General features: G+C 55.3%; 1 protein-coding gene across 1 annotated transcript in view; it reads right to left on the reverse strand.

The window, feature by feature from the left end:
* LOC138814503 (xylosyltransferase 1) overlaps window positions 1-27341 on the reverse strand; it is a 156013-nt gene that overhangs the window by 63660 nt on the left and 65012 nt on the right. The window contains exon 3 of the mRNA XM_070003402.1: window positions 5591-6101. Within this exon, the coding sequence (XP_069859503.1) occupies window positions 5591-6101 (511 nt within the window). The remainder of the gene's footprint in view (window positions 1-5590; window positions 6102-27341) is intronic.

Consider the following 27341-nt stretch of genomic DNA (forward strand, 5'->3'; position numbering starts at 1 on the left):
ATGGGGCACGTGTCTGGCACATTTCACCTGTCAGCAGGCAGGCTGGATCTGGGCACAGGCTGGGGATTGAAGTCAGGGCTTTACGCTTGTGAGGAACACACTTTACCACTTAAACCACGCCCCCTACCCAGCCCTTTTTGCTTTAGTCTATTTGTGAGATAGGGTCTTACTAATGTTGCCCAGGGTAGCCTCAAACCAAAATCTCCCACATAGGCTTTATGACTAGCTGGGATTATAAGCATGCTCTACCACACCTGGCTGTGAGGTTTCATATAATGAGCTGCAGTCCAACTATCTCTCTCCAATATTTATATCCATACACCCATCAGCCCATCACCATCCATCCATCCATCCATTCTCCTATCTATCCATCCTCTCATCATCCATCTGTGCATCCGTCCATCAACCCCAGCATCCGCCAGGGTATCCGCCTTGTTCTGAATGGGCTAAGTCTTTAAAAGAGAAGGCAGGATCTGCCCTCCTGTTTGGCCGAGTCTAGCTTGGATCTAAGAAGATGTTGAATTGATGGCTGTTCTACCACACAGTAGTTACCAAGCAGCTCTGAAGAAGAAAGGCAGAGGCATCCTGAATTGAGCCCAGATCAGAGAAACAACAGGAGCTTGGAGGACAGGCATGAGCACAGGGCCTGGGCAGGGACAACGGTGCGTGCGTGGGAAAGGCTTTGCTGCGGCTTGCGTTTTCTCTGTGGAGAGAAAAGGGGCTGCAGGAGGCGGGGGTGGGGGTGAGGGAGGGGCAGCGTGGAGAAGGAGAGTGGTCCAGTGAGCTGTGGGGCAAGGAGGGGTGGGGTGGGAGGGGGGTCTGGAGGGGGAGCAGACCACCATGAAGCCCATGGGCCAGAGTTCACTGAAGACTGTAAGAACACTACCAGGACAGAGGCAGGTGTAAGAAGTTGAGCTAGGAGAGCAAGCCCTACATGTGTGTGTGTGTGTGTGTGTGTGTGTGTGTGTGTGTGTGTGTGTGTGTGTGTGTGAATGCGTGTGTGCACGCACATATCCATGGGAGAAGGGCACTGGTGGAGGATAGTTGAATGCAGGGCTGAGTCGCCATGCTGGATGAGACATGGGAACTGATCATTCAACCTGAGCTCCCAGGAGGGCGGGGCAAGCGAAGGAGCAGGACCGTGATAGGACGTTTGGTAGAGGGAGGAGGGCCATGATAGGAAGATTGGTACTGCAAGGAACTCCTGTGTGCTACTGTTTGTTAGCCCGATTCACAGATGAAGGAAGTGAAGTTCACGGAGGCTACGCGCACGCCCCTGGTGCCACAGGCAGGCTCCCGAGGACACCAGGGGTCAGGATGTTACCCCACTTCAAATTCAGGAGGCTCCTGACCAAGGAGCCAGAGAACCCCGGTGTAGAGCCCCCTCCCCAACTCCAGGAACCTCAGTGCCTTCCAGATGCACAAATGAGGTCTGGAGCTCCATGGGTTCACCGGAAGTTCCGCTGCTCTACAAGCGTGTTATGCAGCAGCCACCTGTCCTCTCCAGGGCGCCTTCTAAATCCTTTGATAGCACTCTGTGCACTGGAGAGCATGTTCCTGTGTCCACGGCACGCAACGGCAAGGGCTGGGGCAGATAACCAGGTGAATTGTCCTTTGAGGCCCAGGCTCTGAAAGCAACAGTCCCCGCCACATTGCTCATAACGTCCTGAACCAAGTTGGCACTACCAGGCCAGCCCTCCAGATGCATCTCAGACCCAAGGGAAACCAGCCTCACGCAGCACTGGAATCCTCACCCTATACCAGATGCTGTCATTTCGTCTGTCCGTTTCATACGATTTATAACGATGATCACAAAGCCAATCTGTTTTCCTGCACAGTAGATCGAGGGACCCAACAAAAACCACACCCTTGGTGGTCATGTTTCCCAGTGGACCAACGGGTGGAGGTGAGCTTCTGAATTTTCTAATTTTTGATTAACCGATCCTAAATGTTCACGCCCATACGATGCAATGGAATTATTCTAAAAGTTTTCTTTTTTTTCCCTTACCAGGGATGGAACTCAGGGCCTTGTGCTTGCTACGCAGATGCTCTACCACTTGGTCCGTACTCCTAGTTCTCGTGGCTTGACTGCTTTTTCAAGTAGGTTCTCACACTTTTGCCTGGGCCTGGCTTTGGACCTCGGTCCACTTACTTCTGCCTCCCATGTAAATGCGACCAAAGGTGTGTACCACCGTTGCTGGCTTGTCCACTGAGATGGGGGTCTCCCGAACTGGAATGTCTATCCTTCCCAAGTAGCTGAGATTACAGATGGGCGCCATCATGCCTGGCCAACAGTGTTTTGTTATACGACCACAATGAAAGAAAACTAGAGCCAGCATACCTTCTGTGCTTTTTGAGTATGGCTTAAAAACTGGACAAGGGTCTGCTGTCTCTCCCACCCCTCTTCTTTCTCTCCATCTCTCCTCTCTGGTGGCTGAAGGCAGGCATCTTGGCCTCAGGCTCTGGGCCTCTCCGCTACTCGGCTGTAGCAAGCCACAGCGAAGTGAGCCATTAATTTGTGCTCTGCGGCTGAGCCTCAATCCTGATTTAGGGCTACATAAACCCGTCTCAAAGTTGCGAGGCATAAATTAGTTTACTAATTTTGCCATTAAGAGTTTATCAACGGGAGCACTGTTTCGACTCTCCTCTAATCAATCCCCATTTTCTGTGTTTATCTCCTATTCAATTTTTTTACCCTGGGTTTCTATACACATCAATTTGCTTGACGCTCTTCCTACATATGTTTTAAATTACTTTATCATTGTATAAATTTCACAGCCATTAAAGGGCTCTAATACCGGGGAGGCTGACATGGTGTTAAAAATTGGATTCAATTCCACGGAGTAATAAATTGTGACCTAAATCCAATCTCTCATGGGTGACTGAAGGATACAATGAAAAATTATTGCTTTATCATTTTTACATGAACACAGATATCCCATGGTGACGAAACACAGGCAGAGAAACAGGGAGAAGCCACCACTGGCCATTTCCACACCAAGCAAGAGATGGATGACTGAGACCAGCCTGCCTCTGGGCCTGGCTGCCCAGATCTCTGCCATACACAGGGGGATGGAGCCACACAAGGTTCCTGCGGCCAAATTCCGTGGCTCCTCCAGGCTGCAAAGCTCCTGGCTGAGCTCTGTGGTTAAGTACCTAGCTCAGTGGCGGGGGTACCTAGCTTAGTGCCTGAGCGCCTAAGTCGGTGGTTGAGCACCAAGCTCATAGTGGATCACCTAGGTCTGTGGTTGAGTACTCAGATCTGTGGATGAACAATGCCAGGAAGCTGGTGGGCACGGGATGGGGTGGAGCTCCGTGGCACACGTGCCAGGCTGAGGAGGGGCACTGCCTGGCAGTTGGCACAGAGCGCGCTTGCTGATGGGAGCGTACCCCTCTCCCATCAATACGGCCCCCGTGGCTGAAGCTTTTGGGGTGATGGGGGGGTGCCTGGGGGTGATCCTGGAGGGCTTCCATGTACGCTAACATCCAGTCAGAGGTGCGGCCAGGGCAGGTGGTGAGGGGCATCGTGAGGGACTGGGAAGGGAGGTGCCGGACGCTACCAGCCCATGCATGAAGGGCGCAGCCTAGGGGTGCAGAGGGCCCCAGGGACACAGGGCCACCCCGTCTCAGCAGGCTGTCTGCTCCCCGTGTGTCCCCTTCACCCACACTGTGACCGGCCACAGCCCGGTCCCTGCTGCCCCGGTGCACCGCAGTCCAGCCAGCGGCCGTGCAGAGCGGGGTGGGAGGAGGAGGCTGAGGAGGTGGGAGGTTGGGGCCTCGCAGCTAGGAAAAGGCAGGACTGGGATTCCATCTGCTCTGCAGAGGCCCTGGATCTACGGGCGGAAATCCTCTCTCTACTTCCGGCTGCCCTTGGCCTTCCATCCAACATGGCCGCATACCCTACAGCACAGGGCGGAAGCCCAGGGAGGGATGTGGGGAGACCACAGGCCCAGGGGAGGCCCTAGGATATGTGTGTGTGTGCACACGCGTGTGTGCGTGTGAGCGCACACGTGATGGCAACTTGTGCTACCGGGAACTCAGGCTCCGTGAAGGAAGGCCGGGGGAATCCAGTGTTGAGCTCTTCATACAAGTCCACGTGGAAAAATCCATTTCCCTCCCTCGGAATTTTCCAGACTTTCATCCCCCGGGGGCTGTCTCTTTAAAAGCCCTCAACTTCTGGGGCGTCCCAGGGCGTGCGTCCACGCGCGCGTCCCACGCTGCCCTCCAGCCTGTCTCCCTGGCCTCTCTCCCAGGCAAGGAAGAGGCCCACCAGCAGACGCTGAAACCCCTCCGAGGCAGAGGGAATCCTGGGTGGGTGTCAGGGTTTCCAGAAAGGAGCAGACTCTCCCTATGGGGTGTAATTACATCTTAGCTTTCTGTAGAAGAATACTTTATGGCTTAAATGCTATTAATTGTAAGCCGTTTTGTTCCGCGGGAAGTTGCTCATTGATAACTACCCAATTAGGGTTATTTTGCAATTAGTCTATTCACAGTAAATTTACTGCAAAAGGAGGAGGCTGTGATGCAGGAAATGAACGCGGCGCTGGGGCAGTGTGGGCCCTGGCACAAGTGCCAACCCCATTAACCGGCTCGGGGGTCCCTGGAGGGTGCGCCGTGGCCAGGGCAGCCGGCGCCTCCAAGTGACCCCCGCAAACTCACACCCCAAAGCCAATGGAGACACCAAGCCACAGAGGAGTCCAGTAAGGTGCCCCAAGTCCCACAGCACACACACACAGGAGACTTGACCCCAGTCAGCCCAGCTTCCTGATCAAGCTCCTCCCCAACTAGCAACCATCACTCCCCGATTATCGGGCTGCGGGAGGCCAGCTAGGCGGGAAGTAAGCAAAACCCCATCTCAAGCAATCAGCCGGGCATGGTGAAGTGTGTCCGTCACCTCGGCTACAGCAGAGGCAGGGGTGAGAGGAGGGTGGTCGGAGGCCAGCCCTGACCCTACGTGGAAAATACACAGACTGAAAGTGAGAAAAGGTCTGGGGTTATGACTCAAGTGGTAGAACACCTGCCCCGACAGGCTTGAGGCCGTCCACAGTGTGTGGCACCGGCGGGAAGGAAGCGGGGAATGTGGACGCAAATAAGGAGAAAGAGAGGGAGGGAGGGAAAAGAAAGGAAGGAGGGAGGGAAGGAGGGAAGGAAAGATAGAAGGAAGGGAGGAAGGAAGAAAGAGAGGAAGGGAGGGAGGGGGAGGAAGGGAGGAAAGAAGGAAGGAGGGAGGGAGCAAGGGAGGGAGGGAGGGAGGGAACATGAAAACAGGAAAGTTGCTCACAGAGGCCCCCGAGTCAGCACCCAGCGGCCTCCAGTCCCCAGGCGAGCACAGTACCTTACATTCACACCCCTTCTCAGCCTGAAGTTCTGGCGGAGAAAAAGCACCCCCTGGCCGCGGGGCCACTCACCGCCCCCAGCCTTCATTCCCACCAGCCCAACTCATCAGCCACGGAGCCCACGAATGGGTCACAGAAGGGCATTTCACTTCATAAAACTTTCCTTGCAGGAATTCTCCGAGCAGGGACACACATGGGGCAGGGGTGGTGGTCAGAGGGGTAGCCCCCCCCCCCGGGAAGGGGCCAGCACTCACCCTCCAGGGGGCAGAAGCGGGTCACCTTCTCTGGCATCAGCTGGCCCAGCTTGTGGCGGCAGTAGGTCTCTGCGATCTCCTGGCGGCAGTGCTTGGACTTGGCGCGGGACAGGGCGGAGATGGCCTCTTTGCCCGAGATGTCGCACTTGGGTGGCTGGTCGTATTTGACCTCGGGAGAGGTACCGCCACTTTTCCTGGCGTGGGGCTGTCTGGGCACATCCTTTGCCTGGCTGCTGTTGGCTGCGGCTCTCCTTCCCGGAGGTGGCAGCTCCTTGGAGCCTTTCCCCAGGACCGAATGTCCCTGTCCTTTGTCCTGAAGTTCCAGCTTCCTCTGCAGCCGCTCCTTCAGCCGAACGGGGGCTCTCTTCGCCGACTCGGGCTGGTGCTTCTGCTTTTGAGTCCTGGGTGCAAAGTTGCTGTTGTCTACGTTCTCAAAGTCCTTAGGGACTGAGTTTTCGTTGTTGCTGTCCGTGCGTACTTTCTCCTTGGGTCGGTGAGACAAGTATCCATCCTGCGCAAGACCAGAAAGAAATACAGGGGAGAAACGTCACTGGGCTATCATGCTAAGTATGGTGAGGTGGTGCAACTCTATAATCCCAGCTACTCAGGAAGCAGAGGTAGGAGAATCATGGCCTGAGGCAAAAAATAAAGCCTGAGCAAAGGCAGTGAGACTTGATCTGAAAGACAAAACTGAAAAAGCAAAGGGAATGAGGGGTGTGGCAAGTACAAGGCCTAGAGTTGAAAATCTCTACCAACGACAAAATGACTGGACCCGTAGTTTGAGGAGTCTGAATTTCCCTTTGCTAAGGTCTTTTCTCTTTGGACCTCACTTCCATCAGGACATACGAGATGACTTTCTACCAGAAACTAAGGCTTTCATAAACTCCCAAGGAGTGGACAGCTACAATTCTCCATGCCACTGGGTGGCTGACATATTCTTCCAGATTCCCACTGGCAGCAGACAGTGCAGTGATGGTGTATGGGAGGGCTGGAAATAGTGTGGTAAAGTTATAAAGGGAGAAAATATTGGTAGGATATCATATACATCCCATTGCTTTTAGGACACACTCATGTATCTGTGCCCATGAGAGAAACTGCACTGAGCCACTGTTGGTTCTGTGGAAATCAAAGAGGCTTTGGCCTTTTTTTTTTCCCCTGAAGGGAACTGATAGAGCCTGTGCAGAAGGAACTTGGCTGCACGGCTTAGGAGGAAGGCAAACCCCAAGACCTGCCACACTGTCCCCCCTGTTCAGCTGCTGACCACAGTGGAGAGTCCCTGGTCATTCAATAGCTTCTGGAACATGCCCCTTCTTTCTGCTTGGCACTCATTCCCGAGGCTTTGGTCTGAAAGAACGAGAAGTTTCACACGTATGCCCAGGCCTGCCTGGATCCCAATCCACCTATTACGCTTATCACTTAGCTAGGATGACAGGTGCATACTACTGCATCCAGATAGCAATTGAGATGGGGTCTTGAATTAGACTAGCCCCGAACTGTGACCCTCCCAACCTTCCCCTCCCATGTGGGTACGATTACAGGCATGAGCCTCTAGCACCCAGAGTTACTTTTCATTTATTTTTTTTTTAAGGAGGGTAGAATTGTGCCTGAGGTGAGGATAGGAGGCAGAGAACACGGTTTACGCCACCACTCTGTCCCCTTCTTTACCACAGGCTGCGTCATGCCACGAGGTTATATACGGCCAAAGGTCTTCCGTAGGTGGAGGAGGACTCCAGCTCAACTCCATGTCAAGGCTGGGCAGTGGCCCATGGGGTCACGGTCCCAGAGGGAGAGGACAGGGAGCAGGGACCACCGAACACAAGGCCACAGCAGCTGGGAGGCCCGGAGGATGAAGTACTGCAAAGGGAGGGTGAATCGAGTCCCGGCCTCTCTCCTCTCTCTCGTTTCTACTACCCATTGCCGGGAGGCAGGGAGCTGTTTCTCTACTGCCTGAACTGCCTCACCGCAGGCCCCAAAGCAGCACCCAACCCTGGACTCACACCTCCAAAACCATGAGCAAAACTCAGCTTTTCTCCTTTCCTTTCCAGTATCTATTTCAGATTTTTTTCCCCTCCTCTTACAGCAACCAAAGGCCAAGAAATCTCCTTCAAATCTGCTTCAAACCACACACATGGGGTGGGGGTGGGGAGGAGCTCTGTTACTGCAGCACGGCCTAGCTCATCCTGACTAACACAGGGGCCCATCTCCAAGCACAAGTGCAGATCGAAATCCTTGTTGTCACTCCCAAGTTGGGCCCCTGAGCAGAAAACGTCCAGAAGCTCCCTATTTCGAAGGCGGACATTCTGTACCAGTTTCTGATGAAACATCACCAGGCAAAAGGAGATGCGGGAAACCCGGCCATCATTTCTCTGCATCCGCCACAGCCAATGAAGCTGAGCTGACAATCCCAGAAAGGCCAATGGCAAATGCGTAGTATTTTGATGGCACCGTCATCCATCTCAACCCGCCGCACAATGTGTGGCTGGGGGAGGGAGGCCACTACAGGGGAGGCCAGCACAGAGAGGAGGAAAGGCTGGGCTCAGCATGGCCCTGCCACCTCCCAAGTGCTTCCGATATTCCTCAGCTGCTGAGGGAAACTGAACGATTCTGGTGTCAGAAGAAGGGACTTGTCTTCTGGACTGAAGATATCATAGATACCTAATAGCTTCTAGAAGAGTCTCAGTGAGTTTCAGGCAACCTCCGGGGGCCTGAGAATATCTGTCACCTCCAGGTCAACGCTGGTTCCTAATCATAGGACCTCCTTCCCCCCTCCCCTTCGCTCTTTCTCTTTCTCTCATTTTCCCACCTAACTCTTTTCAAGAAAATCATTCTAAATAAAATCAAACATTTTGATTTATGCGCTTTACCCTGCCAACCCGTGTTTTCAGTATCTACTACAGTGCTGCCAACTAGGAGGGTGGTTGTGCAACGGCAACTTGATGCCCTTTGATTAGCAGCTCCCCAAGCCTCCCTCCTCCTGCGCCCTCCTCCTGCCCCCTCCTCCTGCTCCCTCCTCCTGCTCCCTCCTCCTGCCTCCCTCCTCCTGCCCCCTCCTCCTGCTCCCTCCTCCGTTCAGCTCTTTGAGTGTTATGATTTCTGCTTCAGAAACGTAAGCCATGAATACTCCCCTGACTCATTTCACCCAGCAAAACCTCCCCCCAGGAGTCCTCCATGTGGTTGCTATTGTGAGATTTAATAACCTAAAAGAATATCCGCTCTTTAACAAAGTACTTGATACACGGGCCCATCCACCAAGAAGCAACCTCATTGCCTCCCTAATTCTCCATCTGAACCCCAAGGTGCAAAGAAAGAACTTTCCTCTCCTCTCCTCTCCTCTCCTCCGGAACCCGTCATCCAGACACCCACACTCTCCACATTCCTGTCCCTGCACAGAAGCCAACCATGGGAGGTTTCCAGACCCTCAGCAGGCATCAGTACACCTGAACACATGACCCCCCCCCAAAGCATCACACGCCCCAGGCTTGGACAAGCTCTGGTGCTTTGGGAATCAGCGGAGCAAGGGAAGGACGTGAAGATGACCAAGGAGAGCTGACAGGAGGGAAGTGCTCATGTCCCTCTCCGAGTCCTCATCGGGAACACGAGGAGGCTAACGGTGTGGAGTGGCCACCTCACCTGTGCTCTGGGGACCATGATCATATCTGAAACTTCTGGAACAGGCCTACTGCCCAACACAAGAGGAAAAATGACAACCCAACTCATCCGATGGTCTCTGTGTAGAAGATGGAGGGGCTTGTGAATTCTCTATTTTGATGATCTGGCCCTGCCCCTTTTATTCTTGCCCACCAATCCAACTCTCTCACCTTGGGTTGCTTGTGCCCATGCCTGCCCTTTGACTTATTTTATTCTAATGGACCTATTACAATAATTGCACATTCAAATGTTTTGCGTGCAAGCTCCGAAACCCTAATTGCTCGGCTGCTGCCTTCCCTCACAGCTGTCCTACCATCCATTTTTATTCCAGATGAAGAATTAAATACAATGATGTCCTCCATCTCCGTTCCACCTTGTGCCCGTTCCTCGTCCAGTCCCATCGGGTGGAAGATGCTAGGCATGGCATGGCTCCAAGCGTGGTGGGGGCCGTGACCCCGCTGCCCTTCTGTCTGCGCCTGGGTTTATTCCTACCTTTGCCCCTGGTCTCTGATGTTGAGACCTCAGGATGGATTTCTACCCAGACACAACTGAATCCCAGCCTCCTCGTCCCATTTCTGAGATGTCAATTCGATGTGCAGTAAGAACCCACAGACAGCTGGGTGCCGGTGGTTCACGGCTGACATCCTAGCTACTCCACAGGCTGAGCTCTGAGGATCCCGGTTCAAAGCCAGCCCAGGCAGGAAAATCCATGAGACTCTTACCTCCAATTGACCACCAAAAAAAAACCCCTAGAAATAACACTGTGGTTTAAGTGGTAGAGTGCTAGCCTGGAGCAATAGAGCTAGGACCTGAGTTCAAGCCCCATGACTGACAAAAAGAAAAAAAGAAAACAGGAAGAAGACTAGAACTGGGGTGCTCATGCAGATGTGAATGGGAACAAAGCAGCAGGAACCAGAACCCTGAACTGGCTTCGAGAGGAGGGAGAGAGACACTGACAGAGGTCACCACGGGGCTCCATTCAGACTCCGGCAGGGCCCTGAGCCTCTTCCTCCTCCACCAGTTCAGCCTAGTTCTGTCCAGACTCAACCAGGACAGGAGCACAGTTTCTAGCTGCCCAAGGCCTTGTGTCTGTGACCCGATTCTCCTTGAAGCACCTGCCTGAGAAAAACTCAAGGCTGCCCCCCAAATGAGCTTTCTCCAGCCAACACCGGAAGGCGGGTGCATCTTCCTGTGCCCGGGTAGAAAGCCGGCATCCACCAGCACTGGTGAGCAAACCCAGGCAGCTTTCCTGCTGTGTGGGACTTTCCACTTCCTGGCTCTTCTGAGCCCCACGTTCCCCTCTTTCCCTGTGGAAAGGCCCAGCCACCTCTGGACAAACCTGCTACATCCTTCTCCCTCCATCTCCCTCTGGTTAACAGTCACTTCCTAATTAAACGTGTGCCTACTACTTTAGCCAGCGTCCAGCCTGTGTATGAATGACACTGTCCTTGGTCAGGCCATGCAGCCTGGGCTGGAGTCCTAGGCCAAAAGCCCAGTGGCAGCTAGCTGGTGCCAGGGCATGGGCCTTCCTCCAGGGCCAGGGACAATGTGGATCCAAACCTTCTGGGTCTTTCCATGCCCACCTACAAGGCAGCTTACAATCTGGTGTGGAGATGGGGAGGAACAAGGAGGTAGAGGTAGCACCGAAGAGAAGGAAAAGGCCCAGAGCAGTGTCTACGCAACAGCACAGGTCTGCCCTGTCCATGAGAAAGAGGCCAGACAATGGGTGCAGCCCCAATGGCCTGGGGACATCAGCCCAGTGAGCTAAGCCAGGCTCCGGAAGAGAAATACTGCAGGATTCCCATTGTGTGCCCCCCCTTTCCCTCCCCTCCCCTCCCCTCCTCTCTCCCTCCCTTTTGACTTATTTATTTTGTCGGTTGTGGGGCCTGAACTCTGGGCCTGGGCGCTGTCCCTCAGCTCTTCAGCTCAAGGCTAGCGCTCTACCACTTGAGCCACAGCGCCACTTCCGGCTCTTTCTGCTTATGTGGTGCTGAGGAATCAAACCCAGGGCCTCAGGCATGCAAGGCGAGCGCTCTACCACTGAGCCACCTTCTCAGCCCCTCCACTTCCTTTATTTTTTAAGGTGGTCTTACTATGTAGTCCAGGCTAGCCTCACACTCAGGAGCCTCCTGCCTCAGTTTCCAGAGTGTTGGGGTTACAGGTGTGGACCTCTCCACCTGACTTCTGGGATCTTGTTTTCTAAGCTCAAATACTCATAGAGCGAGCGTATGGGGGCTGGAGGCCAAAGAATACCACATGGCAGACGCAAGGCAGCGAGGAGCTCATGAACAGCACGGGACTAACGTTAATCGAGCAACGTTGTAGCAGGACTTTCGTTAAATCAGTAGATTTTGGCTGCAAACATGTAACGGAGATGACAGCTCCTTCTCAGCAAGAAATGGGGTGCGTCTGCCTCGGTCCCCGACTTCCTGCATAATGAGCTTGGTGGCAGAAACTAGCAAACAAATACACGAGTAAAGAAAACGGTCTTAAGGAACAGGTCGGGGTTCACCCAACTGAACAGTCTCCTGAGACACGGCCCACACTGGCGTGTTCACCCCGTGCACTCATCCTGGTGTGTGCTGAAGGCGTGGTGACATCAGCGACCCCATGGTCCCCGGGGAACCCACGCTGGCCCTGGGCAGACAGGGTGGGCTCCACTTCCCCGGAGGGAGCAGCCTGAGCCTGGCCCGCTAAGGAGCTGGGTCGGGCTCATCCACTGACACGGAGAGAAACTGTGTTTTCACGATGACCCTCAGGGGCAGACACGTCCGCCCGGGGAGGAATCCATCACTGAGGGCCAGATCTTTGCGCCAGGGCGGTCAGTGCATAGAGGGCCAGCTGAGGGACTGCTGGCCACCCTGCTCCGCTCTCCCCTGCGTCCACTGCTGGAGTTTCGCCCCCAGCCACCCCCCCTCCACATACTGCAATAGGCTTTGTTCTCCTGGAAGATGCTCCGGCCGGAGAGCCAGGAATGCTCACGGAGCCCGGACAGACAGGAGGAGGGCTGCCAGAAATAAGGAAATGGAGACACACAACTATGCGCACACAAACCCAATTAATTTATATCATCTCAGAGCTCGGGCTGTGTGGGGTGGAGTGGGGGGGGGGGGCGCGGGAGGGAGAAGAAAGCTCCTAAAATCGCCCGCCATGCCAGGTCAGAACGGAGCCTTGCTGGCAGCTGCTAATAAATTACTTTTACGACGCAGAAGGACGAACGACCGTGGTGCCGTCTCCCCTAAATCTCCTTTATGGGCCTGTGTTTGCCTTGGCACACCCAGCCTTGGCACATCATTCCTTCCTTGGCCAAGCTCCCGCCGGGGCCCGCCTGCCGTCCTCTGCTTCCCGTGTGCCGTGGGCACGTCTGGTCATGGTGACGGGGACGGCTGTCTATCAGAGAGCGAGAGTAGAGGGGTGTTGGGGGAAATTAGAGGAATAGCACCGGTGGCTCACGCCTGTCATCCTAGCTACTCAGGAGGCTGAGATCTGAGGATCGCGGTTCAAAGCCAGCCCAGGCAGGAAAGTCCGTGAGACTCTTCTCTCCAATAAACCACCAGAAAACTGGAAGTGGCGCTGTGGCTCAAGGGGGTAGAGCATTCGCCTTGAGCTGAAGAGCTGAGGGACAGCCCGCAGGCCCAGGGTTCAGAGCGCACGGTCTGGTGACAGTCACTTCCCAACTTGATGTCACCCAGTGGGAGAACCCTGGGCCTCCCTTCCCAGCCAGGGGTCAAGCAACCCCAACACACTCCCTGGCTGCTGCTCAGTAACAGCAAGCGACCACGGTGCACGACACCCCTCCCCCCCCTCCCTGCAGTCACTGCTCTGGATGGGAAATCTGCCTTTGCCTCCCCAGGCTAGGTATGGTATGGTGATACACACCTACCGTCCAAGCTCCATCCAGGCTAGCCTGGGGGGTAGGGGGGGAGATGAGGCCCTATCTCAAAATAACCAGAGCAGAAAGGAGTGAGGGTGTTGCTCAAATGACAGACGCGTGTGTAGCAGGTGTAGGGCCCCGAGGTTACACCCCAGGGCTGTCCCTGGCTGCCAGACAGACTTCTAAAAGGGATAAGCACGTAGTTAAAACGGTTTTCTCAAATGGACTCAAATGTTCTTATTTTTCAAGTGTAAGAATGTCTAATACAGTGGAGCTTACGGACGTGTGAACTAACGGACAGCAGACTTTGGCATGAATAATACTCATCCTTTGAAGAAACTAAAGACAATGGACTCGGCTCTGGTCTCTACCCTTCAGTGCCCGTATCTGTATTTCTAGTTAATATGTGTAGTTTTTAGATCTTAAGCCCGGGGTGTGGCTTCATCCCCACGGTGAGGGAAGACGTGGAACCTTTAAGGTGTAGAACCTTTAAGGCGGGAGGTCATTAGTTCCGGGGGGACGGGCCCCAGTGGGAACCGAGAGGCTGGCCCTTCTTTGTCCTCTTGGCCACGTGGAGAGAGATTTTGCTCACCAATGAGCCAAATACAAATAACCTCTACGTGGGGAGCAAACTAAAGCTTTCCTTTCTCAGGTGTTCAGCCTTGAGAACGGACCGGTCCACAGCCCGTCCCGGGCCCTTGTTGATCTTCACCTCCACACACCCCACGCCCCTCTCGGGGAGACACGGGCCCGTCAGCACCCCTTTATCCCATGACTATGCCCCGCAGCACAGGCCTCTCCTGCCTGCTCCCCTCCCTCCTCTCCCCAGACAGGCTCAATTCCTGGCTAGACCCCTCTTCCTGGATCCCGCCACCCCAACTTTCCAAAATGACAACAGTGCTAGGAGCTGCCCCTTGTGTGTGCCTACTAGTGATCCGGGTCCCTGGTGTGAAATGAGTCAATGAACATGACGGCCAGGATGCCAGGGCTGTTGGCACCTCCATTTTATGGGTGAGGAAGCTGAGGCAGAAGGACCCAGCTCTCCCCCTTCCTCCCCACCTCCTCTCTAGCCCCTCCCCCTCAGCCAGGGGCTCACAGATATGTGGTGTCAGTAGTTTCCGGGGCAGCACCTGGGAGCCAGGGGCCAGGGGAGGAAGAGAAAGACATTTTTAGAAATGGTGCCTGACAGGCGACCAGACACTACCATCACAACAGGTGGTTTGTCTTGCTGGCTGCACGCAACACTCGGCTCAGGTGCGAGGGGGACAGGGGACAGGGCAGATGGAGACAGGGCCGCTTTGGCCGGCACGGGGCTGCTCCAGGACGGACAGCCGCGGCCAAGACCCACTACTAAATGGTGCCCGGGCAGCTCCGGCTGGGGTCTCAGTGAGGACAAGCAGACATGTTCAGAACAAGCTCTGGGGTGTGTGGCTCCAGTCGTGGAGTGTCCACCCCACTATCGGCACAAAAGGAGCAGTTTAGCGTCCGACTATGGAAAAGAGTTCAAGGCCAGCCTAGACAACAATTCTGGGCACGGCCGTGCATTCCTGTAAGCCCAGCTATGCGGGAGGCTGAGGTAGGAGGATCCAAATGGGAGGCCAGCTTGGGCTGCAGGCACATCCTGTCTCAAGGTCAAAAAGGAAACGGGCTGTGGATGTCGCTCAGTGGCGGAGCACTTGCATACCACGCACGAGGTCTCAGGTTCCATCCCTTACCCAGGAAGAGAGAGAGAGGGAAAGAAGAGAGAGAAGGAGGAAGAAGATAGAAGATACTGGAAAGAGAAGGGACAAGCAGACACTGTTGCCTGTACACCCAACACACCCTTCCACTCCTGCAAGGGCCTTGCTCACTCATTTCACAGATGAGGAAACTGAGGCACACACATGCCACTGGTCCTCCCGAACCACACAGCTACCAAACAGCAGACCCAGTGTCCATTCCAGGACCCCCTACCTCCAGACTGCCTGTAATCCAGGCTTACCCCACACCTCTCCCGCACCCGAGGGGGGTCTGGGCATCCAGAGCCGGGGAGGGCAGGAGGGAGGAGCTGCCGAGCGAGCAGATGGAGCCGAGAGAGCAGATGTTAATGGTTTGCTTTCTCCGTATGCTTTGCTGTTTAGCTGTCATAAGTGAATTGCTCTTTAATATCTGTCAGCAGCGTCAACTCTGAAGCCGGTGGCCAGTTACTGGGAAGCACACGGAGGGGGCGGCATGGTGGGCCAGACCTGCGCGCGCGCACACATGCACACACGCCCAACTCAGTGAGAAGAATCGAGTGGACGTCCACGTTTTGCTTTGGGATGAGAAAGATCCGATCGGCGGCTCGGGTGGCTCCATCCTCCTGGGAACCTCTCCCCGCCTGAGCCCCGAGCACCCCGTGAAGGTCAGCGATGGCCTGTCTTCGGTCTGGGGCCTCACCAAGCAGCAAGCCAGAGGCCTGAGCACACCCACTCCACTGGGGGAGCTCCGGAAGGAGACCCCATCTTCACGTTTTGAAGGTCTTTAAATAGAGACAGACAGAGTTGCCAACGGGCAGCAAGCAAGGAAGGAGAAGGGTGGGGATTTGAACCCAGGCCGCTGGCTACCTGCACTACTAGGGGGCGCCGCTGTGTGTTGGGCATTTCACAGATCCTGGTCTTAGGATCCAATTCTGTCCCGTCCTAGCTTTACAGATGTAGGGAAACTGAGGTGCAGAGTTTAGAGCCACCCACGGCTGCTGTCAACTCCCAGGGGAGTTCTGGTCCAGCCCTACGCGCCGGCTACCCTTGCCCTGGGCAGTAGGGACACCCTGCTGACTGTGTGGGGGGTGACTTTGGGCTCTACCCGTCCCCTCCCTCCTCAGCAGGTGTATGTGGGATCTGTAGCCGGGACGGTGTGGCCCCATCTCTCCACCGCCCCAATCCAGCAGCCACGGCTCCATGAGGAGGGAGGCGCGTGGCAGACAGACCCTGAGCTCATAAAGAAGGGAGGAGGAGGCTGCTGTTCCTGACAGGTGGGGAAATTAATGATGGCGGCAGTCATTCACACACCCATCGGCTCAGGAAACCGGCTGGTATGGAGGAAAAGCCAACGCCGTCAGATACCTGGTTAACCACGCCCCTGCCACGTTGGTCTGCGGGTTACCGGCTTGTCCTCGGGACTGGACCGGAAACAGAAAGAAAGGCCCTGGGGTCAGACAAACGCCAGCACGGCCCTGAGCGCAAGGACCCAAGCCGGCCCGCTCAGATCGCGTCTCAGCAGCTAGGCCCCAGGAGCAGGACTTTGTAAATCAGGACGGTTCATTCTTGTAAAGGGCCGGCTGGGAAATATCTTAGGCGTTGCAGACTGTTCGATCTCTGTTGTAATTACTCAACTTGTCTTAGAGCCAACGCCATCAGGAGTCCCATGTAAATGAGTGAGCAGTGCTTGTGCCAATAAAACTTTATTTATAGAGAGCAAGTGGAGGGCCAGGTTTGCCAGCCCTCTGTCTAACTTTCTCCCTGACACCATTACTTCAGAGGTGGCCCCTTTCCCCCTTTCCAAGCCTGCCCCCTCGCTTCCTCCAGAGTTTCCATTCCACCATATTTACACATTACCAGAAATTGTGCAAAGTGTGACAGGTGACACCAAACTCCACACTCTGTGTGGGTGTGGCGCTCCCCCACTGCACACAGCAAAGTCATTCCGGAAATCTCTTTGACGGATGAACTTCCCCGTGCTAGGTTGACTGCTCTCTGGATTCCCCAGGCAGGCCTGGGCAGATCCAAGTCATGACTGTGTCTGGTAAGCAAGGCCCTGACCCACGGCCGTGACTGGAGAACGCAGAGGACTCTTACTAACACCAGTCACTGTACGAGGGGGAGGCCCCATCTCAGCAAGTCTGAGGAGATACCCACTGTGCCTCCGTGCTGATCCTCAATGGTGGTTTGTGGGGCCTGAACTCTGGGCCTGGGCGCTGTCCCTCAGCTCTTCAGCTCAAGGCTAGTGCTCTACCACTTGAGCCACAGTACCACTTCCGGCTTTTTTCTTTTTTCTTATGTGGTGCTGAGGAATCGAACCCAGGGCCTCAGGCATGCAAGGCAAGTGCTCTACCACTGAGCCACCTTCCCAGCCCCTCAATGATGGTTTGTTTGCGTGATCTCACCCTGTCCGTAAGAGGCAGAAGTCCTTCCCAGAATAAGGGAGGGGCGGGAGGGGAGATGAATCAGCCAATGCACAAGCGGAACTCCAGGAGGTTCCAGAGTTGTGGGGCCTTGTCCCCCAGGTCCCCAGGGGTGGCTGGAGGGGGGGGGGCAGGCGGCCTTTAGCCTGGAGCGGATGAAGGGAGGGCGACAGTGAGTTCACTGTTGACGTATGGGGTACAGGGCGGGGGCTGGGGACTGTGGGACTGCGGAGCAGCACTGGTTATGGGGGTTCAACGTTGGCCAGCCCCCCCCCCCACAATCCTCTGCTCATTCCTTCAGTCAGGCTCACCATGGACATCTACCACAGGTCCCCGCCCTCACACAGGGTGTATTTAGTGTAGGGATTCCTTCATTCATTCACTCATTCATTCATCTTGCCATGAGCAAAGCCTTTTCCTTCCAGTGTGGGCTATAACCATGAACACGGGCACAGCCCTTACGTTCACCAATTTAAGCTGCTGTATTGGTTGCATTGTATTTGCCAGTCTGTAGAATTTTTCCTCAGGTAATGCGGTGCTGAGAGCCTTTCGAGCCCCTGTCCTGGAAAGGAGTCCCTGTCCTGGAATTAGGAACCAGCCACCCTGATTGTGGAGACTTCTTTATCGACCCCCTCTCCCTCCAGTCCCAGCTCCAATCCCTCGCCGAGTCCGGAGCCTCCCTTGGGTTCCTCCGTGTCGCTCTGTCCCCACAGCGCCCCTTCGTGTCCCATCATCCTCTTCTCCCCTCACCCCAGGACCTTTGCATATGCCGCTTCCTCTTCCCCAAGTGAATCCTTACCCCGTCCATACTTCAGCTTAAAGGTCACTTTCCCAGAGAAACACTCCCAACTGCCAAGGTCAAGAGCCACAGGCATAGTCTCCCAACTCCGGCTTCCCCTACTGCACACCTGCTCAGTGCTGTGCTGCCCTACGGGTGCAGACCCTGACCTGTGCACCCCGCCAGGGGATAGCAGCCACGAGGCAGGCCCTCTGTCCTCACACGGGGGGAAGCAGGCCTTGCTCCCCAGCTCCCTCGCCGTGCTGGGGCTGCCCGAAAGCAGGGACCACAGCTTTGAATCCAACCACTCGGTAGCCTTTGGGTAATCAAAAGAAGGGTTTCTAGAAGCCAGGCCGGTGGCTCCCTCCTGTCATCCCAGCCACATGAGAGACTGAGGATAGGCCGGCTGGATTTCCAGGCCGCCCCAGGCAGCAAAGTCCCCACAATTCCTTCTCAGAGAAGGAAGTCGGGTGTGGTGGCGCATGCCTGTAATTGCGGCAATGGGGCAATGGGGGGGCGGGGCGGGGAGAGAAGGGGAGGACCTAAAGCAGACGGTTTACAGGGTTTACAGTCAGGTGTGTTACCCAAAGGGAAGTGAGAAAGTATCTCAAAAACAACCTGACGCAGGGCTGGAGTCATGGCTCAGCTGTAGAGAGCCTGTGCCTAGCAAGCACGAGGCCCTGAGTTCAAACCTCACCGTTGCAAAAGGAAGGAAGGAAGGAAGGAAGGAAGGAAGGAAGGAAGGAAGGAAGGAAGGAAGGAAGGAAGGAAGGAAGGAAGGAAGGGAAAGAGAGAGAGAGAGAGAGAGAGAGAGAGAGAGAGAGAGAGAGAGAGAGAGAGAGAGGAGAGCAAAAGAAAGGCTAGATGTGAGCTGGAAGGATGCACAGGTGCCTGCCAGACAGACAGACAGAGGAGCACGCACAGCTGGGCAGGCAGGAAGGCACGGCAGAGCTGAGCAGGCGTGGAGGAGGGCAAGGAGTCTGAAGTCCGCAGCAGGCCGCTTCCTCCCAGACCAGCAAGGCAGGGGCGGATGTCCCCAGCCCCCTCCTCCGCCCCCCACCGGGCACAGCAGAGGCCCCAGGGTGCCAGGACCCAGCCTTCCACATGGGAGCCCTCCCCTCCCCTCCCCTGCCCTCCCTTCCCTCCCCTGCCCTCCCCTGCCCTCCCCTCCCCTGCCCTCCCTTCCCTCCCTTGCCCTCCCCTCCCCTCCCCTGCCCTCCTGTTCCCTTCTCCTCCTTTGCTTTTCCTTTTTAATGATTACAGGCTCCCGGCAAGTTGCCTAGGTAGTACAGAGGCCTCCGTGTCCCTCGTCCAGCTGTCCCCAAGGGGCCACCCCACAGCACAGCCCAAGACTGTCTGCCTCATCTGGGAATGGGGCAGGGAGCGCTCTGCCTTAATTCCACACCCCAAGCCACAGAGCAGATCAAAGAAGGGGCCGAGGGGGCCGAACAGCCCCCCCAGGTGACCCCAGCCCAAGCACCTTGAGCTATGGGCATCGGTGCGGACCAGAGACGGCTCCAGGCAGTCTAGAACATGCAAGGCCACGAAGCCCGAGTCCCAAGGTCGTATGGACAGGGCCCATGCGAGGTCGGACATCAGAGTGAGGACAGTGCCAGCGGGGTTGGCAGTGCCTGGGCTTCCAGACGTTTCCATCTGTCAGGACGGGCTCTGGATGCCCACCGTGGAGGAATGAAAGGAATCCTCACTGCCACCCAGGGTCGCTGTTGTGAGCATTTCCCTTTGTGATCTGGGGATACTGAGGCGGATGCCATGAAGCCGCTTTCTGCAGGCTCAGAGACAAGGAAGCACTCAAGGGAGCATGTATCCAGACCCGGCCCTGTCCACCATTGTCTCCTGCCTCTAATGTGCTAACAACTAGAGAATCCAAACCTACCTGCCTCAGGACCTTTGCACATGCTAGCCCTCCCCTCCACCCCAGGAACTCCTCCTTGCCCAACAAACTCTTTTTCACTCACTGGATCTTGGTGGGTAACACTCCTCTGTGAGATCATCCTGAACCCCAACCCACTCTCTCCAAGCTCCCCCTGGTAGATGCTGCCATCTGAGCAGACAGGGTCTCCATCCGCTTTGTACAACGTGCTCTCCTCAGGCTCTGGCACAGAAATGCTCAGGAACAACCCCTTGTTCAAGGGACTGCGGCCAATCCTATCTCTGAGAGGGACAGGGCCGTCCGCCGGGCCGCACCAATGCCCTGTGTGACTCAGCTGACCACCGAGTCCCAAAGCCACAGGCCTCACGGAGTCTGGGCTCCGTCCCTTGCCATCAGCGCCGCTGGGATGGCACTGGTTTGGGGGACAGGGCCGGGCAGAAGGGAGGAGGCCGTGTGTGCGGGGGCAGCGTGGGGGACCGGCCTCTCCTTCCTGCTGTATTTAATGTTGCTGCTAATCACGGAGATTAGACCGAAACAATTACAACAGCTAATTAAAGAACAATGCGGTTTCTGGCATCTTCGCGGAGACGGCACCGCTGGGAATTCCTAACTCGGGCAAAGCAGGGATAATTAAAAACCCCCGGCTCGGCGCTCCCCGCGCCGGCAGCTGGATCCCGCTGATTAAACTGCAAATAAAACACACGAAACCGACACTTTGTAGTCTATCCAATTTCACTTAAAAGGGCTTTTAACGGATTCATAAACAGAGAGGCCGTAAACAGCAACATTATTTAACCAAAGCCAGTTATTCCGTCATCGAGGGCTCACAGATCCCCGACGGTAGACATGTCCAGGAGGTCTGGGGGCGGGGGTGGTGGGGGTGACCGACCACGGGGACTTCCATCTCTGAGAACAGACCCCGATTCTCCCAGGAGGGACAGAGGGACGGAGGGCGGCTCACATCTAACAGGTACCGGCTGGTTTTAAACCATCCTTCATTTACTTCCGGGGCTGGCCAAGGTTACAACCGCAGCAGCAGCAGAGGAGGACGGGAGGAGACTTGTTTGTTCCTGAGCCATGGAAGGGCTGGTCAGCACAGCTGGGTACAAAAATGCGCCCGGCTGCTGCACCTCGTATCGAGAGTCCCAGCTCACCGTAACTGCGTGGTGGTGACTCAGGTGACCAGCTCGCCCTCCCTCCCCCGTGAGAAACGGGGAGGGGGGAGAAAAAATTAACAAGGAAGGAAACAGGGCAGAGGAAAAAGGGGAGGCCGAGGAAGCACCAGTGCTGTAGGGAGAGGTTCCCATTTTATAAGTTAATGCCACCCCCTTGCTTTGCTTTCCCCCATTTTCCCGCTCCCCCTCTCCCCCCGCATCCCTGCCCACAAGTGACATAGGGGATTTTCCACAGACTCGGATTGTTTAGCTTCTTCTGTTGAGATGGGCTCTCACTAACTTTGCTCCCAGGCTGACCTTGATCTCAGCCACCTGAATAGCCAGGATTATAAGCGTGAGTTTCCATGATCTCTGCTGTCACTCGGATGCTAGAGGGGCATTCTGCACTGGCACAATTCTCAGCAGTGTGATGGAATCCTGCCCCACTCCAGGAGCCTCTACTTCCTGCCTTATGTCTAGGTGTTGTCGGTGAAGAAAGAGAAGGGCGGGGTTTTGACTGTGGGTAACTTTGAAAGAAAAAGGCCACAAACTTCTGGCCTAGAATAATGTGTTCACTTATCTTCCTCCTTTGTTCTAATTCATTCATTCAGTCATTCATTCGTTCCTCCCTCCCTTCCTTCCTTTTTCTCTTCTCTTTCTTTCTCTCTCCTCTTTTCTCTCTCTCTCTCACAAAACACCCATTTTAAAGAGGGCCATTTTACAGAGAATACTCCATCTGTCAGTGAGAGCAGAGAAATAAGATGCTTTCTCATGACACGAATTACAGCTCATTCTACTTCACTGTACGTGAGTTATAATTACCTATTTGTAACAGTCTAGCGTGAGGCCTGAGGAAAGTCACAGAACTGCCCCACGATGCAATCGATGTTTTTTACAAAGAATATTCAAGGATTTCCATGGCTGGGCTGCAGTTGTGAGCTGGGCACCCATCAGCCCATGAGGTTTCACCTGATGGAGAATCCATTGGGAGAAGGAGGCTTGGACCTGCCCTGGGCGCAAATGGAAAGTTAAGACTGGAGAAAGAAACACACCCAGAACTTTCTCCTTCTTGGTTAGCCTTCAACTTTCCAGCCACGAGAATGTTCATGCATCGCATCTGAATTCCATTCAAAATGTTTGATTCCGGGGAATGGCGGGCGATTTTGAGAGTTTAATCTTTACATTTTATACTGCACTGTAGAGACAATATATTATGATCAAAATCCGTTCCTTCTGGACTTGCGTGGGGCTGCTGTGTGGGCGGGGCCCGGGACGCACTTCTGGAGTTGCTGCTGAATTCATTCGCTCATCCTCTCTAAGCACGAACGGGGAAGGAAAGTCCCTGGACCGAGCGAGAACTAAGCACAGCACGGCAGCTACCTGAGCCTGAATCTCCACCCACCATCCTCTTGTTGCTTGCTTTGCTTTAATAATTAGTTAATAATTAATTATTTTTCTGCTACTAGGGTTGGAGCTCAGGATTTCTTGTTTGCTAGTGTGGTGCTTTACCACTGAAGTCACAAACCTTCCCTGCCCCCCTTCCAGTCCTTTTGGTTCCCCTTGCCTTTCTTGTCCTCAGCCTAGTGCTGAGGTTTTCCTACCTGTGCTTCCTCATGTAGCTGGGTGTAAGATGGGCACACACTGCACTCAGCCTTCAGTTGAGAGGTCTTCTGAACTTTTTGTGGCCGTAGGCTGGTCTAGGACCACAATCCCCTAGCAGCTAAGATTATAGGCATGGGCCACCAAGCCCGGCTGTGGTTGTTGCTGTTTGTTTGTTTTTGCCAATCTTGGAGGCTTGAACTCAGGGCCTGGGCTCTGTCCCTGGACCTCTTTGTGCTCAAGTCTAGCACTCCATCACTTGAGCCACAGTGGCACTTCTGGCTTTTTCTGAGTAGTTTATTGGAGATAAGAGTCCCAAGGACTTTCCTGCCTGGACTGGCTTTGAACTGTGATCCTCAGATCTCAGCCTGCTGAGTAGCGGGGATGACAGATGAACGGGTCCTGGGGTCTCACAGGGTCAGCATGGCGGCCTGGCACGCGCTGACATCACGGCCCTGCCGTTCATTTCACAGTGCGTTGAGATCTAATCTCTGCGTCCCCTGCCTTGGATACTTCCCATCTTTACTGTCTACTGAATACTTAATTAAAAGAAGTGTTCAGGAGACCAAGGGCACCCATTTAAATAAAAATCACCCGAAAGGAGACGAGACAGCTGCTGGCAAAAGCAGCTACCCATGCTTGGACCAAATGACCGGAAACAAAACGCTCGCCCTTTGCTACGTGACCGATGGCGCGCTTCTATTTTTAAACACATCTTCTGACTGTGAAACTGTACTTGGATTTTCCAGGCAAGTCTGTGTTCTCCCAAGTCTGAAACTCCCCCGTGGTGCGCCAGACTCCATCCTCCTTTCCAGCTGACACCTGTGATCCAGGGTTCCTCCAGCAGACCTGGGGTGAGGTTGGGTTGTGCACTACGCATACCCGGCTACACGCCTGCCTTCGGTTGCAGAAGGACACGAAGGGAACCAGCCTAAAACGGCAGAGAGGGCCGCGAGGCTGGGCCATCCAGCCTGAGCCTATTTATTCTGTAGATGCTCCTGATGGACCGGATTATTTCTGGGGTTGAGATTACTGGCTCATTGCCACACCTGCAGGGAGCATAGCAAAGGAATAGACGAGCAGGAGAAAACGATCACAGACAGACAGACAGAGAGAAAAGGACTCCAGATCTGAAAAGGCAGCAATTGTGTTTTCTGATGTGACCAGAGCTCTGTAGCAGAATCCAAGCACCAGCACCGCACACAAAGGTTAGACTGACGGAGGGAAGTTTAACACATGCCGGGCCTGCAGCTCAGGGAGGTCGGGGCTGGGGTGTCACGTGGAGACTGCTCAGGGATAAAGCGTCAGAGCTCCAGGGAGCGGAGAGGTTTTGCAGGGCATGTGCTTACCCACTGTAGCATTTCTGCTTCCCCAGTTCCAACCACCATCCCGGAACAGATATCCCGGGAAGAGTCGAGAATGGGGACGGGCAAGCTTCATTCAGTACAGAGTCAACTGCTGAGGTGGAAGTTCTCGCTGTGCAGGTCCCGGGGCCCAGCCCCATCACAGCCAGAGCTGCAGACAGACGCACCACGGAGGGGGGACGGCCGGGCCACGGCGGCCACAGCCACAGAGCCAGATGGCTGGTGGCACCTGGCTCATGACTGCACTGTGCCTAACAAGGAGCGTGGGCTCAGCACAGGGCTGGCTCTAGATTCAAATCGTGAATCCACAGCTTAAGACTCAGTTTCCTTCTCTTTTACTAACTAGAACTAACAGCACCTACTGTGTGTGTGTGTGTGTGTGTGTGTGTGTATGTGTGTGTGTGTGTGTGTGTGTGTACCACCATAAGGTGCATAATCACTCATTTCTGAAAGGGAGTTCAACAGAATAAGTTCCAGAAAGTTCTATCTGCAAATGTCAAAGGCCTAGCGGAGTGCCTGGCTCCTAGCCGGCGTGTGTTCCGCCACTTGAGTGACCCAGGGCAGCCTAGGCCAGCCTTGTCCCTGCCACACACGGACTTGGGGGGGGGGGATTCCCTTGTGCGGTGCCTAACACATGCACACAGACTCTGCGTGTACCATCACACACACAAACACACGTACGTGCGCGCATGCACACACACACACGGCACTCAGTTCCATGTGGACCCTGCATCTGACCCGACGAAGCATGTGCTCATTCCAGGACTCTGTTCACTGAGCATGGATGACTGCCACCACCGGAGCTGGCCACGGCCCACGAGGACTCTGCGCCTCTCCCTCCACATGCACTGGGCCCTGGGAGGAGCAACGCGCTCTGTCCAGGCCCGGGGTTATGCAACAGGCCTGCCGGCCAGTTCTACTTTCAAAGAGACTCCAGCCAGCCGGGGGCCCGCAGGGACTCCTCCCGTCCAGCTGCGCCGCCCTCCCCCAGGGTGGGTGGGTTGGGGGAGGGGGTTCTGTCTGGGCTTCCATGGGCCTCACCCCTGGGGGGGGGTGAATGCAGGGTGGGGGGGACCCCTCTAATACACAGAAGGTGGCTTTAACCTTTGAGGAATTTCAGCAGCTGGTTGAAGATATATTGTCTTAGAATAAAGATGCTCCATGCGATTGGGAAGGAGAAGCCGGACGCTGGGCGGTCCCCAGGGGCCTCTGTGTGCCACCAGCAGCAAACATAACCTCCCCGGGCGGCTGGTCCCCTTCGCCACACCCAGGGGAAGAGCCTTGGAGCCTGGACATGAGGTCAGAACCAGGGCGGAGGCCGTGTTTTCCCAGCGTGACCGGAGTGAACACCCAGGCTCTTCGGCTGGGAACAGCGTGAGCCAATGTCTGCCTCGGGCTGTTGGGGTGTGGGGGAGGGAGGGGGGGCTGGGACTCAGAGGGGCAGATGCAGATTTGGCTCACAGACCCCAGACCCTGGGCTGAGATGTCTGCTTCCCAGACTCGGCCAGTTCCAGATGGGCTGTGGTTGTGTTGCTAAGGGGGTGAGTAAGGCACCCTTCCAATAAGGGAAAAGCAATGCATAGTTGATGGATGGATGCACACCACACATGCACACACACACACACACACACACACACACATGCACACACACAATAGACAACATCCTCACAGACACAAGGAGATTGCAAGAGGTGCACCGATCTTGTGTGTGTGTGGGTTGTGGGGAAGAGTTTGGTGGCTTGGAACTCAGGACCCTGTACTTGCTAGACAGGCATTCTACTACATGAGCCACAGGTACATCCCCAAACCATAGTTTGGGGTTTGGGATTTTGCAAGGTCAGCCTCAGACCATAATCCTCCCATCGCCCCTAGAGCTGGGATGTGGACCAGAATGCCTGGCCCGTTCCTCCTGTCCTGTCCACGCAGGTCTCAAATGAGATCCTTCCATCTCTGCTTCCTGCCCAGCTGGGATTACAGGCATGAGTCGCTAAGGCCGACTGTTAGTAACACAGCCAGGACTGAAACCTAGACACGATTATTCCACTGCCACACTTCTATTTCCTGCTGTCCTGATACCTGGGGAGACATTAGTGTCTTGGTGGTCTCGGCAGGAGTTTCTGTCGACCCTGCTTGTCCTTCCTCTAGCCTTAGGACCACAGCAACCAGGCCCTGAGAGGCCCAGGGTAGCTTCCTGCCCACCAGTGGAATCAGTCAGACACAATGCTAGGATCCCTCACAATTACCCGGATCTATACCTCTTCCAGGAGTCCACGGGTGGGCAAATCCTCCTCCTCCTCCTCCTCCCCCTCCTCCTCCTCCTCCTCCCCCACTTCCTCCTCCTCTTCCTCCTCTTCTGTCCCTCAGCCTCCAGCTTCAGGAAAGCCTCCCTACCCAGCCTGTGGATGCCTCCAGCTGCTGAGCACAAACCCAGCAGTTCCCCAGGACGGTGGGTCTGGGCATCACAAGCTGCCATGGCCCTGCTGTGGCCCGGCTGTGGCCCTGCTGTGGCTCTACAGTGGGACATGGGCACCATCGCCATCAGCCTTCCCGCCCCCCCGCCCCCACACAGGACCCCCACTCATCAAGGCAGGAGGATAGGATCAGAACTCCCGGAGTTGCCTCTGGAGAATGGACTACCCATAATTCCACACCAAGGACGGGGGGGAGAGGGCCCCCCTGAGGCTGCCTCACCAGTGCCTCTCCATGAGACACCCCCCCATGATTCCGGAAGAGGTGGCATGAGCCCCTCTCCCCCATCCGCGTCCCCCACCCGCTAGTCTCTGCTCCACCCCCCCCCCCCCCGCACCCATCCCGGGAAGGCCTATCGGGTTTTAAAACATTATTTCCCAAGTGCTCTTTAAAACCAGTTCGTCTGTGTATTTACTCTGGGGAATTAAATGAAAATAGGAAACATATAGTAGATGGGGGGGGGGGGGATCACCCAGTATCATGTGCCATAAACGGAATGTAATTAGGAAAACGCGCACAGAGCTATTCATTCCTCCCAAGTTCGCTGGTGTACCGTGGAGACACATCTTCCAGCTCCCTGGCTGGCAGCTGAGTGTGTGGGAAGGGCTGTGGAGAGTGAGCTCTGCCTGGAAGGCTGGGGGTCCCGGGGCATGGGTGGGGGTCCTGGGGGTGCTTCTGGGGGGCATGGAGCTCAGGCAGGGAAGGTGAGGTGGGCGTGTGGGTGGGGATTTGAGCAGGTGCTACCTGCTCCCCTGCAGACACATCCTGTTCCAGGCGTGAATCTAACAAGCGAGGCGCTGGATTGCTAACTCTCTGCGATTATTAAAACAAAA

The sequence above is a fragment of the Dipodomys merriami genome, unplaced genomic scaffold (genome assembly GCF_024711535.1).
Source record: "Dipodomys merriami isolate MVZ:Mamm:240054 unplaced genomic scaffold, mDipMer1.0.p SCAF_60, whole genome shotgun sequence".
Classification (NCBI taxonomy): domain Eukaryota; kingdom Metazoa; phylum Chordata; class Mammalia; order Rodentia; family Heteromyidae; genus Dipodomys; species Dipodomys merriami.